At 34.8% G+C, this 14,858-nt stretch overlaps 1 protein-coding gene across 1 annotated transcript in view; it reads left to right on the plus strand.

Moving 5' to 3' along the window:
• The window catches only part of PKN2 (protein kinase N2), a 148,195-nt gene that overhangs the window by 73,795 nt on the left and 59,542 nt on the right, over positions 1-14,858 (plus strand). Inside the window, exons 4-6 of the mRNA XM_014841895.3 lie at positions 1,889-2,006; positions 2,334-2,479; positions 2,571-2,784. Coding sequence (XP_014697381.1) covers positions 1,889-2,006; positions 2,334-2,479; positions 2,571-2,784 — 478 coding nt within the window. The remainder of the gene's footprint in view (positions 1-1,888; positions 2,007-2,333; positions 2,480-2,570; positions 2,785-14,858) is intronic.

Here is a 14,858-nt window from a genome sequence, read left to right on the forward strand (position 1 = left end):
TGCACACCCAATGCTTGTCTCTTTGCTTCTAGTCTTGAGTCTTTTGGAGAATATAAGTTGATTGTATGCTATTTTATTTCCGAATTAATACTGACTGCCTTAGTGATAAAATTAGAAATGGTTAAATAATATGCCAATAAAATACAATTGGCCTTTCTTGTAAGTGCTTCTTAACTTGATGCTTAGTTTCATCATTTCTGTTTTTTGTGGATTGAAGCCTGCTAGACTTTGACAACTAATATAACTGTCTAAGAAGGAGATGGCATTAACTTCTGTTACTTGTCTCTTATCAAACTTTTGAAAAAATTCCCGTACAGCTATACCTCAGAGGTATTGCAGGTTCGGGTCCAGATCACCACAATAAAGCAAATATCAAAGTTAAGTGAGTCACATGGATTTTTTGGCTTCCCAGTGCATAGGAAAGTTATGTTTATGCTATACTGTAGTCTCTTAAGTGTGCAGTAGCATTATGTCTAAAAGGACAATATGCATACCTTAATTAAAAAATATTTTATTGCTAAAAAATGCTAACCATCATCTGAGACTTCAGCAAGTCATAATCTTTTTGCTAGTGGAGGGACTTGTAAAAAAATGCAATGTCTTTGAAGCGCCATAGAAATGAAGTATGCCTGTATTAGTTTTGTATGGCTGCTGTAACAAATTTATCACAAATTTGGTGGCTTAAAACAACACAAATTTATTGTATTGCAATTTTGTAATTGAGAAGTCTGAAGTAGATCTCACCGAGCTAAGTTCTCTTCTGGAAAGCTGCTTTCTCTTCTGGAGGATGTAAGGGAGAATGTGTTTCCTTGTTATTTCCAGCTTCTAGAAGCTGCCCACATTCCTTGCCTCATGGCCTTCTTTGTCTATCTCTGAAGCCAACAATAGCAGGCTCAACTCTTCACACATCATTCTGACCTCCTCTTCTACCTTCCTCTTCCACATTTAAGGACCCTTGTTACATCGGGCCCATCTGGATAACCCAGGATAACCTCTGTATTTTAAGGTTGGATGATTAACAACCTTAATTGCATCTGTTATCTTAATTCCCCTTTGCCATATAAGGTATCATATTCATAAAGTTCCAGGGATTAGAATATGGACATCTTTGTGTGGGTCATTATTTTGCCTACCACAATTCCTAAAATGGTAAGTTTTTTCTGACTCTCTGTCAGTAAGAGACACTGTTACTGGAACTAAACTGAAGTACGACAGTAACATTATTTCACTTAGTTCAGGACCTTTCTTGAAGTCTTAAGAGATGACAAGTTTATTCACTATAACTTCCTCCCTAACTTTATTGAGAAGGTCTTATTTTTTGACACTTAAGAGTTTCTAATGACCTTTCTCGTTGTCACCAGTGTTGACAAATGCTGTTTCCTGTATCAGAATTTAAGGGAACACAAATACTGTCTATGATCAACTGTTTTAAAAATTTGCCTACATATGTGAAGCTCCATGAAAATTTAACTGTATTGTAATGGGAGAGGAAGAGATTTTCTAAAGTTTTTAGTCTTAGTTACTGAGTTACCCATCACATACAGTGCTTCTGAATATGAGAGTTATTGACGATGGTACAGGAAAATTGTTTATGTTTTGTGTAAAGCAAAGAAAGAGAAAATTATAAATGTAAATTTGGATTTCTTTTAAACAGTGATAAGATTCACATGCTTCCTCTCAAATTGTCTTAACTAATGTTTTTCTCATTTATTGCTCTGTCAGTTTGATGGCTTTTTAAAATATATCTACTAGCATATATATTATATTGCTCACAGTGTTCTTTTAACTCTTGTTTTTCACTTGCTGATAATCATTTGATCTTATTTAGAAGCTATGAAAATGTTTTGTCTCTTTATCTGCTTACCTTCTCAAAACTTACTTTTAATAGGATCGGAAACTCCATGGCACAGCTCAGCAACTGCTCCAGGACAGCAAGACAAAAATAGAAGTGATACGAATGCAGATTCTTCAGGCAGTCCAGACCAATGAATTGGCTTTTGATAATGGTGATGGAATAGAGATAAATTGTCCTTCTTAATATTATGGGCGTACAGTGCTAAATAAATTTTATTTAGGAAAGAAACAGTGGTTCAGAATTGAGGAGCAGGAGACTTTTTTTTTATCTTGAGTTTTTGTCTTTGAATTCTGATGGCTAAAACGGGAGGCTCTGTATTTCAACATTCTATCTATTAAATATTACTTCAGTGTTTATTGACTTAAGGACTAACATTTAATGTTGTAAGAATTCATTTCTTTTTCTTGACTTTTAATGACTACATATTAGAAAGTCAAATAAATGATTCAACTAAGTTTTGTTTTTTTCCCCTTTCTAGCAAAACCTGTCATAAGTCCTCTTGAACTTCGGATGGAAGAATTAAGGCATCATTTTAGGATAGAGTTTGCAGTAGCAGAAGGTGCAAAGAATGTAATGAAATTACTTGGCTCAGGAAAAGTAACAGACAGAAAAGCACTTTCAGAAGTAATTTTCAATAAAAATTTTAACTTATTAAATACATTATTCAAAGAATGTAATTATTTAAATGACAGTAATTGTCTTTTCCCTATTCAAGGCTCAAGCAAGATTTAATGAATCGAGTCAGAAGTTGGACCTTTTAAAGTATTCGTTAGAGCAAAGATTAAATGAACTTCCCAAGAATCATCCCAAAAGCAGTATTATTATTGAGGAGCTTTCACTTGTTGCATCACCAACACTAAGTCCACGTCAAAGTATGATATCAACACAAAACCAATATAGTACGCTATCCAAACCAGCAGCACTAACAGGTATGTAGCACATATCTCCTGATTTTTTGGGTGCGTTTTTTCTTTACTGGTCCTGGTTTAATAAAAAAATAAAAAACTGTGCACAGATTTTTAAAATATAGGGGTAAGATACACATAAAATTTATTTTAACCATTTTAAAATTTACATTCAGAGAGGCATTTAGTATATTCACGATGTTGTGTAACTATCACCACTATCTAGTTCCAGAGTATTTTCCTCATCCCGAAAGGAAACCTTATACCCATGAGGTAGTCACTCTCCATTCCCCCTTCCCCTCAGCCCTTGGCAATCACTATTAGCTTTTGTCTCTATAGCTTTGTCTGTTCTAGATATTACCTATAAATGGTGTCTAAAGTTCAGAAATAATAGAAGTAAAACAGGTGAATCACTGAAGTAGTAATTAGTAAAGGTTTATGACAGTTTGCAAACTGGTAGCCTTCAAACCAAAAGATGGAATGTGGCTCAGGGGTATATTGTTAGAAAACAGCTTGTATAATGAGAAAGCAGTTACTGTTTATTCTTCACAGTGATTGGTTATAATAGAATTTTCTTAAATGGTAGGGAATTGGTCAGTGGTTACCTCATATCAACCTTGGGAAACAGTTGAAATTTTGCTTGTGATTTCCAGAGACATAAGAAATGACCCAGGTCAAGTTAGTCTTGTAAAATATGATAAATTAAGCTTTGCTTCTATGACTAAACTGGTTTCATCTGCTCAGAGAATTTTCAAGGCTGGTCTCCATTTGTTTTTCAGTTCAACAAGAGAAATATTTAATTTGTGGCCTTCTGTATCTGGCTTATTTCATTTATCATACTGTTTTCAAAGTTCATTCTTGTGGCATGTATCAATACTTCATTCCTTTTTATGGCTTTTAGTCCATTGTATGGTATATACCAGATTTAGTTTATCCCATTCATGTATTGATGGTCATTTGGGTTGTTTCCACCGTTTGACTCTGGTGAATGGTGTTGCTATGAACGTTTGTCTGCAGGTTTTTGTTTGAACACCTGTTTTCATTATTTTGAGTCTATACCTCGAAGTACCATTACTAGATCATTTGGTAATTTTATGTTTAAATTTTTGAGGAACCATCAAACTGTTTTCCACAGTGGCTGCTTCGTTTTACATTCCCAACAGCAACGTGTGAGGGTTCCAATTTCTCCATATCCTCACTAACACTTGTTATTTGCCATTTTTTGGATTATTGCCATCCTATTAGATCCATTAATGAAAGTGGGGTAGTGAAGTTTCCAACTATCTTTGTAGATTTGCCTATTTCTCTTTTCAATTACATAAATTTTTGCTTCATATGTTTTCGGGCTCTGTTGTCAAGTGTGTATATGTTTATAATTTTTACATCTTCTTGATTGATTGACTCTTTTATCGAAATAAAATGTCCTTGTCTCCTGTGACAGTTTTGCATTTAAAGTCTGTTTTGTCTGATGTTAGTATAGCCACCTCAGCTCTGTTTTGGTTACTATTTGCATTGATATCTTTTTCTGTCCTTTCACTTTCAGTCGGTTTGTGTCTTTGAATCTAAAATGAGTCCTTTTTAGGCAGCATATAATCGGATCATGTTTGTTTGTTTGTTTTTTAATCCGTTCTGCCAGTCTCTGCCTTTCACTTAACAGTTTAATCTATATATGTTTAAGGTAATTACGGATAGGTGCAATGCAGATCTGATGCTGACTACCTAGAGTTCGGTCGAACTTCATAGGTTAATGGCACAGTCTCCCCCAACACTGCCCTCATTTTAGACATAAACTGCAAGCTTAGAGTTTCCCCAATAACCCATACTTCTAACCTACTGACTGCAAATTCATGGATTCCCACTACCACCTCAGGCTCAATAATTCTTTAGAACAACTCACGGAACTCAGGAAAGCTCTACATTCACATTTACAGTTTTGTTACACAGGATGCAAATTAGGACCAATCAAAAGAAAGACACATAGGGAGAGATTTGGAAGGGTCCCAAATGTGAAGCTTCCTTGTCCTCAGCATGCATCACACTCTCAGCACATCCATTTCTGTTTCCAACCAGGAATCTCAATTTAGCTGTGAGTATTCAGAGTTTTTACTACTGCTTCATTACATAGGAGCGATTCATTAAGTCATTGGCTACTTGATTTCAATCTCCAGCCTTCCGGCCCCTCTCTGAAGGTCAGGCTGATACTATGTGGCTCAAGGCACCAGCCCTCTAATCCTATGATTGGTCTTTCTGGCATAGCCAGCCCCTATTTTGAAACTATCTAGGTACCCACTATGAGTCACTTTGTTAGCATAACTCACGTGTGGTCTGAGGGTCCCACCATGAATAACAAAGACACTGCTATCACTGGGGAAATTACAAGGGTTTAAAGCCTCCCTCCCAGGAACCAGGGACAAAAACCAGCCAAATTCTTTATTATACAACAAAAGGGCTTACTTCTGCCATTTTGCTATTTTTCTGCAAGTCAATCTTTTTTTCTCTGAATTCTTCTGATACTACTTTCTGTTGTGTTTGAATTTTTCTACTTTACGTTTTTGATTCCCTCCTTGTTTCCCTTTCTGTATGTTTTTAAGTTATTTTCTTAGTGATTACACAGGTAATTACAATTAACATTCTAAATTTGTAACAGTGTTGTTTGAATTGATACCAACTTATCTTCAATAGCCTGCAAAAACTCTGCTCCTATACAGCTCTGCCTCCCCATCTGTCTTTCTATTGTTGTTGTCAGAGCTATGTCTTTATATGTTGTGTGCTCATTAGCATAGATCATAATTATTGTCTTATGTATTTGTCTTTTAAGTCATAAAGGAAATACTTACAAACCAAAAATACTGTAATATTGACTTTTACATTTACCTGTGTAGTTAGTTTTACTGGTGTTATTTTTCTCTGTGATTTTGAGTTACTGTCTAGTGACCTTTCATTTCGATCTGAATGACTTCTTTTAGAGTATTTCTTCTGGGAAGGTCTACTAGTGACAAACCCGTCAGTTTTATTTATCTGGGAATCTCTTATTTTCTCCATTTTTGAAGGATAGTTTTGCCATATATACAATCCTTGGTTGACAAGTTTTTTTCTTTCAGCACTTTAAAAATGTTAATCCAGTTCCTCCTGGCCTTTATACTTTCTGATGAAAAATTGAGGAATCCTGTAAGTGATGAGTTGCTTCTGTCTTGTTGGGTTCTAGATTTCTCTTTGTCTTTGGTTTTTTCACAGTTTGATTACAGTGTGTGTCAGAATGGTAATCTCTTTTGAATTTATCCTAATTGGATTCTTTGAGCTTTTTGATGTGTAGATTCAAGTCTTGCATCAAATTTAGGGAGTTTTCAGCCATTATTTCTTCATGTATTTTTTCTACAACTTTTTCTCCTTTTGAGACTCCCATAAGTGTATGTTTGTCTTCTTGATGGTATCCCAGAAATCACTTAGTCTCTTTTCACTTTTTTTTTTAGAACAACAACAGTTTATTGGTATGCAGATGTTTTGGGGGCCCAGAGACACAGATGTAAACACAAAAACAAGCATCAGCTTTTATGGATATCAGAAATTACAAGTATGAGGCAAACATCAGGAGTCAGAGAGTCTTCCCAGCAGCAAGCTCCCACGAGCTCTGTTCAGAAATATGAATTATGCCTCTCTGGTTTGAATGACCAAAATCTCTCCCAGAAACCTGGCTTTAGTAGAGCTCAAAGAGAAGGTCTCAGAAAGGCCCCTAGGGTAATCAAGCCAGGCATCAAATTGGTTATGTCACTTGCAAACCATCTTTAATTTCATTATGTTTTGCCTTCTGTGAAAAACAGCACTTTTAGAAGTAATTTTGTTTTTAATTGGGAACATACACATTTAGTGTTCTTATGTCTTATTGATAATTTACTCTTATCATATGATAAAATATGATAAATATTTTCTTTTATCTCTGAAAATACTCTTTGACTTGCAGTTTACTTTATCTGATATTAGTATAACCATACCATCCTTCTCATGCCTAAAGTGACTGAATGAATTTTTTCTATCCTTTCATTTTCAACTCTGTTTGGTTTTTTTATTTAAAGTGAAATATTTGGGGCTGGCCCCATGGCCGAGTGGTTAAGTTCGCGTGCTCCGCTGCAGGCGGACCAGTGTTTCGTTGGTTCCAATCCTGGGTGCAGACATGGGACTGCTCATCAAACCACGCTGAGGCAGCGTCCCACGTGCCACAACTAGAAGGACCCACAAAGAAGAATATACAACTATGTACTGGGGGGCTTTGGGGAGAAAAAGGAAAAAAATTAAAAAATCTTTAAAAAAAAAAGTGAAATATTTTATTTACATCATATAGGTGACTTTTCTTTTTATCTATCCTGAAAATCTAATTGAAGCTATTAGTCTACTATATTTTTTCTTTTTTTAAAGTTTTATTTATATACATAAAATGCACATATTTGATGTGTACAATTTGATAACTTTTGAAATATCAACCCCTAAAAGTCTCCATTTACTTTTTATAAATCTTCATTTTAGTATTATTTTTGATATATATTTCACTCTGCAATCTTGGTGCTTGAGTAGAAGCTATTAGTCTACTATCTTTTTCTCTTTTTTTAAAAACAGCTTTATTTATATACATAACCTGCACATATTTGCATACAATTTGGTAACTTTTGAAATATCAACCCCTAAAAGTTTCCATTTACCCTTTGTAAACCTTCATTTTAATATTATTTTTGATACATATTTCACTCTACAATCTTGGTGCGTGAATAGCATTTGCTCTTTTTTCTGTGTTCATCCTTTCCTGCTCTTTGTAGTTGTTGTTGAAATAAATACTTCTATTACTCCATTTCATCTCCCAGAACATCCTTTTAGATATGCCTTTGTGTGTGTGTTTTTACTGCTTGCTTTAGAGATTCAAGTCTGCATATTGAACTTACTATGTCTGTGATCACAGCATCAAATCCTTACCTCCAAATCATTTTAAGAATTTTATGAAGAAATATTTGCAAATCCTTCCATTCCACCCTTTTGTATTCTTGTGATATATTTTACTTCTACATATGCCTTAAAAATTTACATCTGTGAGTATTGTTTTTACTTTCAGGAGCTAAGAACTTTGCGGATGTAGTTCACTTTTTTACAGAGTATTTCTTTCAGAAAACAGAACGAAACATTGTCTTTTATCTTCAATGACCCATTTATTCTTTCTCTTGTTCTTCATTTCTTCTTGTACTTGAGATTTTCTCTATTATAATTCTTCTTTAGCCTCTAAAATTTCTTTTAGCGTTTATTCTAGTGAAGATGTGCTGGTGTCTAATTCTTTGACTTCTTTTCTGTATGTTTGACTTCATTTTTTAAGAATATTGTTAGTGGATGTAGAAATCTCTATTTTCTTTTCTTTCAGCTCTTTAAAAATGTGATTTCGTTGTCTTCTGGCTTCTGTTTTTCTGTTATGAGAAGTAAGCTGTAATTCTTATTAATGTTTCTCCTTATGTAATGTTCCTCATTCCACAGCTGCTTCAATAATGTAGAATTACCTTCATTTTTCTTAATTTGTTTTTTCCTTTCTGCTCCTAATACTGGATGCTTTCAATCAACCTTTCTTCTAGTTTGCTGGTTCTTCTGCCTGCTCAAATCTGCTGTTGAATCTCCCTAGTAAATTTTTAAAATTTCAGTTATTGTACTTTTCAGCTCTAGGATTTCTATTTGGTTGTTTATAAATCTATATCTTTGTTAATATTGTCTATTTGTTGAAACACCATTCTTGTTTTTCCCTTTTGGTTTCTTTTAGGTCTTTGACCATATCTAAGATAGTTGATATAAAGTCTTTGTCTCGTAAATCCAATGTTTTGGCTTCATAAAGGACAGTTTCAGTTAATTTTTGCTTTTCTTGTGAAGCAGCCATATTCTCTTATTTCTGTGCTTGCCTCATAATTTTTTATTGAAAACTAGATATTGTTAATATTATAATGTGTAATTCTGGAAGATACTTCCCATCCGTAGAATTTCTTATTGTTATTTGATATAGGGTGTGTGTTTAGTGACTTTTATAAACTATTTGTAAGACTGTTCTTTGTCATGTGAAGTCTAGTACTTGAATTAGTAGTCATCAAGTGTTTTGGCAGGCATTTATTTTAATGCCTGCAGGCAAACAAAGATGTTTTTGCCCTGTCTTTGCAGCTGGGCTCAGTGTTTGTATGCTAGGACGTACCTTCAACATTCACCCAGGCATTTTACAACACTACCTTCACTTACACAGAGCTTGAAGATCAGCCAGATGTGAGAGTTTAGGGCCTTCTCACGTATCTTTTGAGGACATCTCCTGCTTGCACCTAGCTTTCTAGGTTCCCAGTAATATGTGAAAGCATTGCCAAGCCTTTATTCCCCAAAATATCTCACACTCTAGCTTTTCCTCCAAGACTCTTTGGGATGTCTGTTATCTGTCCCAGCTGATATCCTTTGCTCCAGGATGCAGTGGCTGGTTCATTTGCCTTTAAAGGTGCTCCACTTAGCTATTTCTCTGCCCTGAGAGATTTCATAGTTAGGTGAAAAAAAGCAAGCCCTCTGTGTTAGTTCTTTAGGGAACCCTCAGAGAGATCAAAGCAGGCAACCACAGTTCTTTGAGAATGAGGCATTCTCTGCTCCCTCTGGCACCAGGAACCTATACCAGGAATGCAGGCTGCTATCTTCAAGACCATCACCAGGCCTTTGGAGGGGTCAGGGAGAGGCAAAGGTAAGTTAAAATACCACAGAGCTCTTCCTACTGGATACTCGTTGCCTTTTTTGATTAAGCATTTGCTTGATTGCAGTAAACCTTTCACCATTTTCTAGACTTCAGATAAAGTTGATTCTAACAGTTTATGACCTGTGTGGATATGACATATTCTTGTTACAGAGACTTCCCTCACCCCTAGAAATCCTTAAATTATCTTATCAATATGAATATCAACAAGGACTTTATCTTAAAAATAATGTTATTCAATATTTTGAAGATAAGAAAGTGTTCTTCAGAATTGCATAGCATACTATCACATTCTAGTAGCTTTAGGTATCATTGATCTGGAAATGAGCTATCACCTTAGCATAACATGAACTACATGGTAGACAGGGAGGAACCTAGAAAAGCCTATTTGTTGCACTCCCTCTGTGTTCTGTTTCTGTGTGGCCAAACACTTGTTTTCCAAACATTTGCTCCTTTTCACTTACCCGTGAATTGCCTTCCTTTCCTTTGAAGTCTCTGACTCTCCCCACCCCCAACATCTTTTGTCTTTAGCTGAGGATGGTATTTAAAGTGAGGGTTTCAGCCATTTTGGCAAGTTACTGGGTTTTCCTGGCTTTCTCCCATGTGTATGTGTTAGTAAACTTTTGTTTGTTTTCTTCTGTTGATCTGTGTCATGTCAATTTAATGCTTAGACCAGCCAGAAGAACCTAGAAGGGTAGAGGAAAGTTTCTTCCTCCCTTACAGTACTTACACAAACCTAGATGATATAGTTTACCACGCCCAGGCTGTATGGTACTAATCTTATAGGACCACCATCATATATGCAGTCCATCATTGACTGAAATGTTATGTGGTACGTGACTGTAATTCTTAAGACATTTTGGACTTTAAAAACATTCCTTTAAGTTCCTACTGGACCTTAAACATTAAATGTGGAGTAAGTAGGAAAAGAAATTGTATTGGAGTTAATAAAGGATTAGACATGATGAAGGATTAGCATGGATAAATAGTAGGAGCATTTACAGTCCTGAGTTTTTCACTGCATGCTATTATTTGTGGTTTATCTCATTTATACTCTGGTTTCTTTTGTGGTTGTGTGATTATAATACTGAAATTTGCAAATTTGTTGCTATTTTGATATAAAGCATAATTGAATTTTTTCATCCACCTTGGAGATATATACTACTTTTTATAAAAGAAAATTTCCTCAGAATTAAAAAATGTTGCTCAATTCTAAGATGAAATACTGAATTAGTAAAACGGATGTAAAATAGTTCCTCTAGAAAGTTAAAACAAAAAGGCATTTACTTGTTCTAATGGAATTCATAGCTTCTGCTTATGAATACAAACATTTGCTTCTCGGATTTGCTTGTTTTAAAAATTTCATATTGTGAGATGTAAAAGTAAAAAATGTAATTTTAAGCTATTTCTAATATGGTTATATGCAATTGCAATTGTGTCACCTCATAAAAGAAAGAAACTTATAGATGCTTAATAAAGATCTTAAATCCCTCCAGATTTTTTTTTCCTAAATGAAAGCAGGTGTTGAGCATTGTCATCTCCTAATACATTGAAATTACTAAAATATTTAATAAGGTACCAGGGTTTGAAATAGTAGCCAGATGTTTTCAGTTTCCCCAGGATGACTTTTACAGCTGAGCATTTACGGTGGAAATGAACTGTTTGCCAGTTTAACAACAACAAAAAAACAACTAAAACGCACAAACACAAGTTGTTTCTTTTGAACTAAAATTAAAATGAAATCCATTGTACTTAGTCTGCCTTAACACTTTGCAGTTAGGTAAGATTTCCATAGCCTAACCAAACGTAAGATTGAAGCTTCCCCCCTACCTTTAGGGGCTTTATTGAGACACAATTTACATGCCATAGAATTCATCCGTTTTAAGTATACAGTTTTATGATTTTTACTAAATGTATATAGGTTTGCTATCATCATCAACATCCAGTTATTACAACAGTTTTATCGAGGTGTAATTGACATACGATAAACTGTACATATTTAAAGTATATAATTTGAGAAGTTTTGTCATATATTTAAAGTCATGAAATCATCACCACAATCAAGATAATTAGTACATCCATCATCCCCAAAAGTGTCCTCATGTGCCTTCATGTCATCCCTCTTTCCTGCTCTTCTCATATTCTCCCTCCTTACAACTGTTCCCAGGCGATCACTGACCTGTTTCTGTCACTAGATAATTAGTTTGCATTTTGTAGAGTTTTACATAAATGCAATTGTACAATATATACTGTTTTCTTTTTCACTCTGAATAATTATTTTGATATTCTTCTATGTTGCACATATCAATAGTTCCTTTCTATTTATTATTGGGGGTATTCAGTTGTGTGGACATACCATTTCTTTCTCCATTCACCTTTGATTGATATATGAGCTGTTTCCATTTTATACTTTTTCAAATATAGCTGCTGATAACATCCTTGTACGGTTTTTGTGTAAACATAGATTTCAGTTCACTTGGGTAAAAACCTGGGAATGGCATGGCTAGATGATTTGGTAGTCAGGTGATAATGGATTCTTTACTCATTGTTATATCTGAAAAGTCTTCATTTTTGAAAGATATTTTCAGTAGGTTTAGAATTCTAAGTTCACGGTTTCTTTTTTTCCCTCAGTACTTTAAAGGTATTGCTTCTCTGTCTTGCTTTCATTGTTTGTAATGAGAAATCCACTGCCATCCTAATCTTTGAATGTAATATCATTTTTCTCTGACTGCTTTTAATATTTTCTCTTTATCACTTGTTTTGAGAAATTTAATTATAGTATGCTTTGGTGTGATTTAATTATTTTTCTTTTGCTTGGTGTTCATTGTTCTTCTCGGATACTTCTTGGGTTTATATTTTGGAAATTTTTCAGCCATTATTTTTTCAGATATATTTTCTGTCCCCTGTTATCTCTCCTCTTCATCAGGGACTTCAATTACACATATATTAGGCCACTTGAAGTTGAACTGACAGTTTACATAGGCACTGTTCTTTGTTTTTCTCCCAAGTCTTTCATTTCTGTCTCCTATTTTGATCATTTTTATTACTATAGCTTCAAGCTCACTAGCCTTTTCTTTTGCAATGCACAGTCTGCCACCAATCCTATCCAATGTATTTTTGTTTAAATCTCAGACATTGTAGTTTTCATCTCTAGAAATTTTGGGGGGTCTTTTTGATTTCTTCCATGTCTCTATTCAACTTTTTGAATAGGTGGATTATAGTTATAATAACTCTGTGAATGTGTTTATCTGCTAATCTTAACATTTATGTCAATTTTGAATTGGTTTTTGTTTGATTTTTTTTTTTTTTTTTATGGGTCCTATTTTCCTGTTTATTTGCTTGCCTGGTCTGATAGGCAGAATTTTAAGAATCACCACTGGAACCTTCCCCTGTGAATATGATGGGACATTACTGTGATGTGATATTATGTTATGTGGCAAAAAGGATTTTACATATGTGATTAACGTTGCTCATCACTTGACTTTGAGTTAAGGTAAAGGGCAATTATCTAGGAGACCTAGTATAATCACACGAGTTCCTTGAAAGCAGAGAAGTTTCTCTAACCAGTGGCAAAAGGGGAAGTCAGAGAAATCTGAATCATGGAAAGGATTCTATGTGCCATTGTTGGCTTGAAGATGGAGGGGACCATGTGACGAGGAATGCAGGTGGACTCTAGAACTTGAAAACAGCCCCTGTCTGTCAGCCAGCAAGGAAATAGGAAATAGCCTCAGTCCTATGGCTGCAGAAACTGGATTCTGCCAACAAGCTGAATGAGCTTGGAATCAGATTCTTCTTCAGAGCCTCCAGATAAGAGTCCAGCCTGGCAGACATCATTTCAGTCCTTTGAGATCTTTAGCAGAGAATACAGACCAGCCTACCCAGACTTTGACCTACAGAACTGTGAGATAATAAATGGGTGTTGTTTTAAGCTACCAAGTTTGTGGTAATTTGTAATGCAACAATAGAAAACAAATACGAATGGTAATCTCTAATTAGATGCCAGACATTTTGAATTTTAGCTTGTTGGGTGCTGGATATTGTTGAGCTTTGTTCTAGGTCACAGTTGGGTTACTTGGAAACAGTTTGATCATCTGGGTAGGACTTTTCAGATTTGTTATGTGGGACCAGAGCATTGTTTAGCCTAATTATTCTCTACTCCTGGGACAAGACTGAATACTTAGTCAGGGAAACCCTCTGCACATCTGAGGACAACTGTTTTCTTTCCTTTACTCTGCCTGTAAACTCCAGTCACCTTGGTCAGTTCAGTCTCAGTACTCAGTCTCCTTAACTCCCCCTGAGAATGCCCCTCCGTGCACTGTGTCCTAGATGTTCTCAAGGCCATGAGCTGGAGCAACCTTAGGGCTCAACTCATTTGTTTCTCATCTCTCGGGGATCACTGTTCTTCATTGCCTGGTGTCCAGTGTCTTCAACACTATTTTTTAATATATTTTGTCTGATTTTTTTAGTTTTTTGAGTTGAGGGTAAATCCAGGCTTTTTTACTTTGTTGAAGTCCTTCAGTTTACTTTTAAATAATTAAAAACTTTAAATAAAATTAAGTTTTAATTATTTAAGTTTAATGGGACAGGTTTTACCAGGAAATGTTGTTCCTAAAGTGTTATGCTATGTGTAATATCTAAAATTTTGATGCTAAAGCACCATTTTTAAATTCTAATACACTAAGTCTAGCCCAAATGATGACAAAGCCATTTCTCCAGGTGGCTTAATTCACAGTTCCTCATTTGTATTTGAACACCTTTAGTATTTATTTACCTAAGGAAATTACAATTATTTTATGCTTAGATAATTACAACCCATAATTATTTGACTAATTAAACTATTAAAATGGAAAGATAATGTTGTTTTACATCTCAAATGAACAGAAAGCCATTTATTTATGCAAAAAAACCTGTAAAATTCTTTTCCATGTTCACTACATAACTATTAGACACGACTGTTATTCCCATAGTCAGATAACCTTGTTTGTAATTCCTGTAATTAATAAGAATATTATTTAGCTTTGTTTCTCGTCAAGCATATTCTTTCCACGTAATTCTGTAATTCTTCCATGTAATTATAGAAATGAGTATTCAGATACACAGGAAGTTTATGTAACGTGTTTTGTTTCATGCCCTACAGACAGCTTTTGAAAGGTGCTATTCTTTCTATAAAGTTTCTTATAGTTGTCTTAGGAGTTTTCAACAGGTTTCTCTAATTAAAACGGGAAAGATGACAGTTACCTCACAGATCCTCTGGGAGAGAGATTTTGTTATTTTAGCAGATCTCCCTCCCCCCACCCCCAGCCCCATTTCTGAATAAGTAACAAAACCTAGTTGTATATATTAGGAGTTGATATTCTTACTTGAT

This window comes from Equus asinus, chromosome 16, assembly GCF_041296235.1.
Source record: "Equus asinus isolate D_3611 breed Donkey chromosome 16, EquAss-T2T_v2, whole genome shotgun sequence".
In the NCBI taxonomy this organism is placed as follows: domain Eukaryota; kingdom Metazoa; phylum Chordata; class Mammalia; order Perissodactyla; family Equidae; genus Equus; species Equus asinus.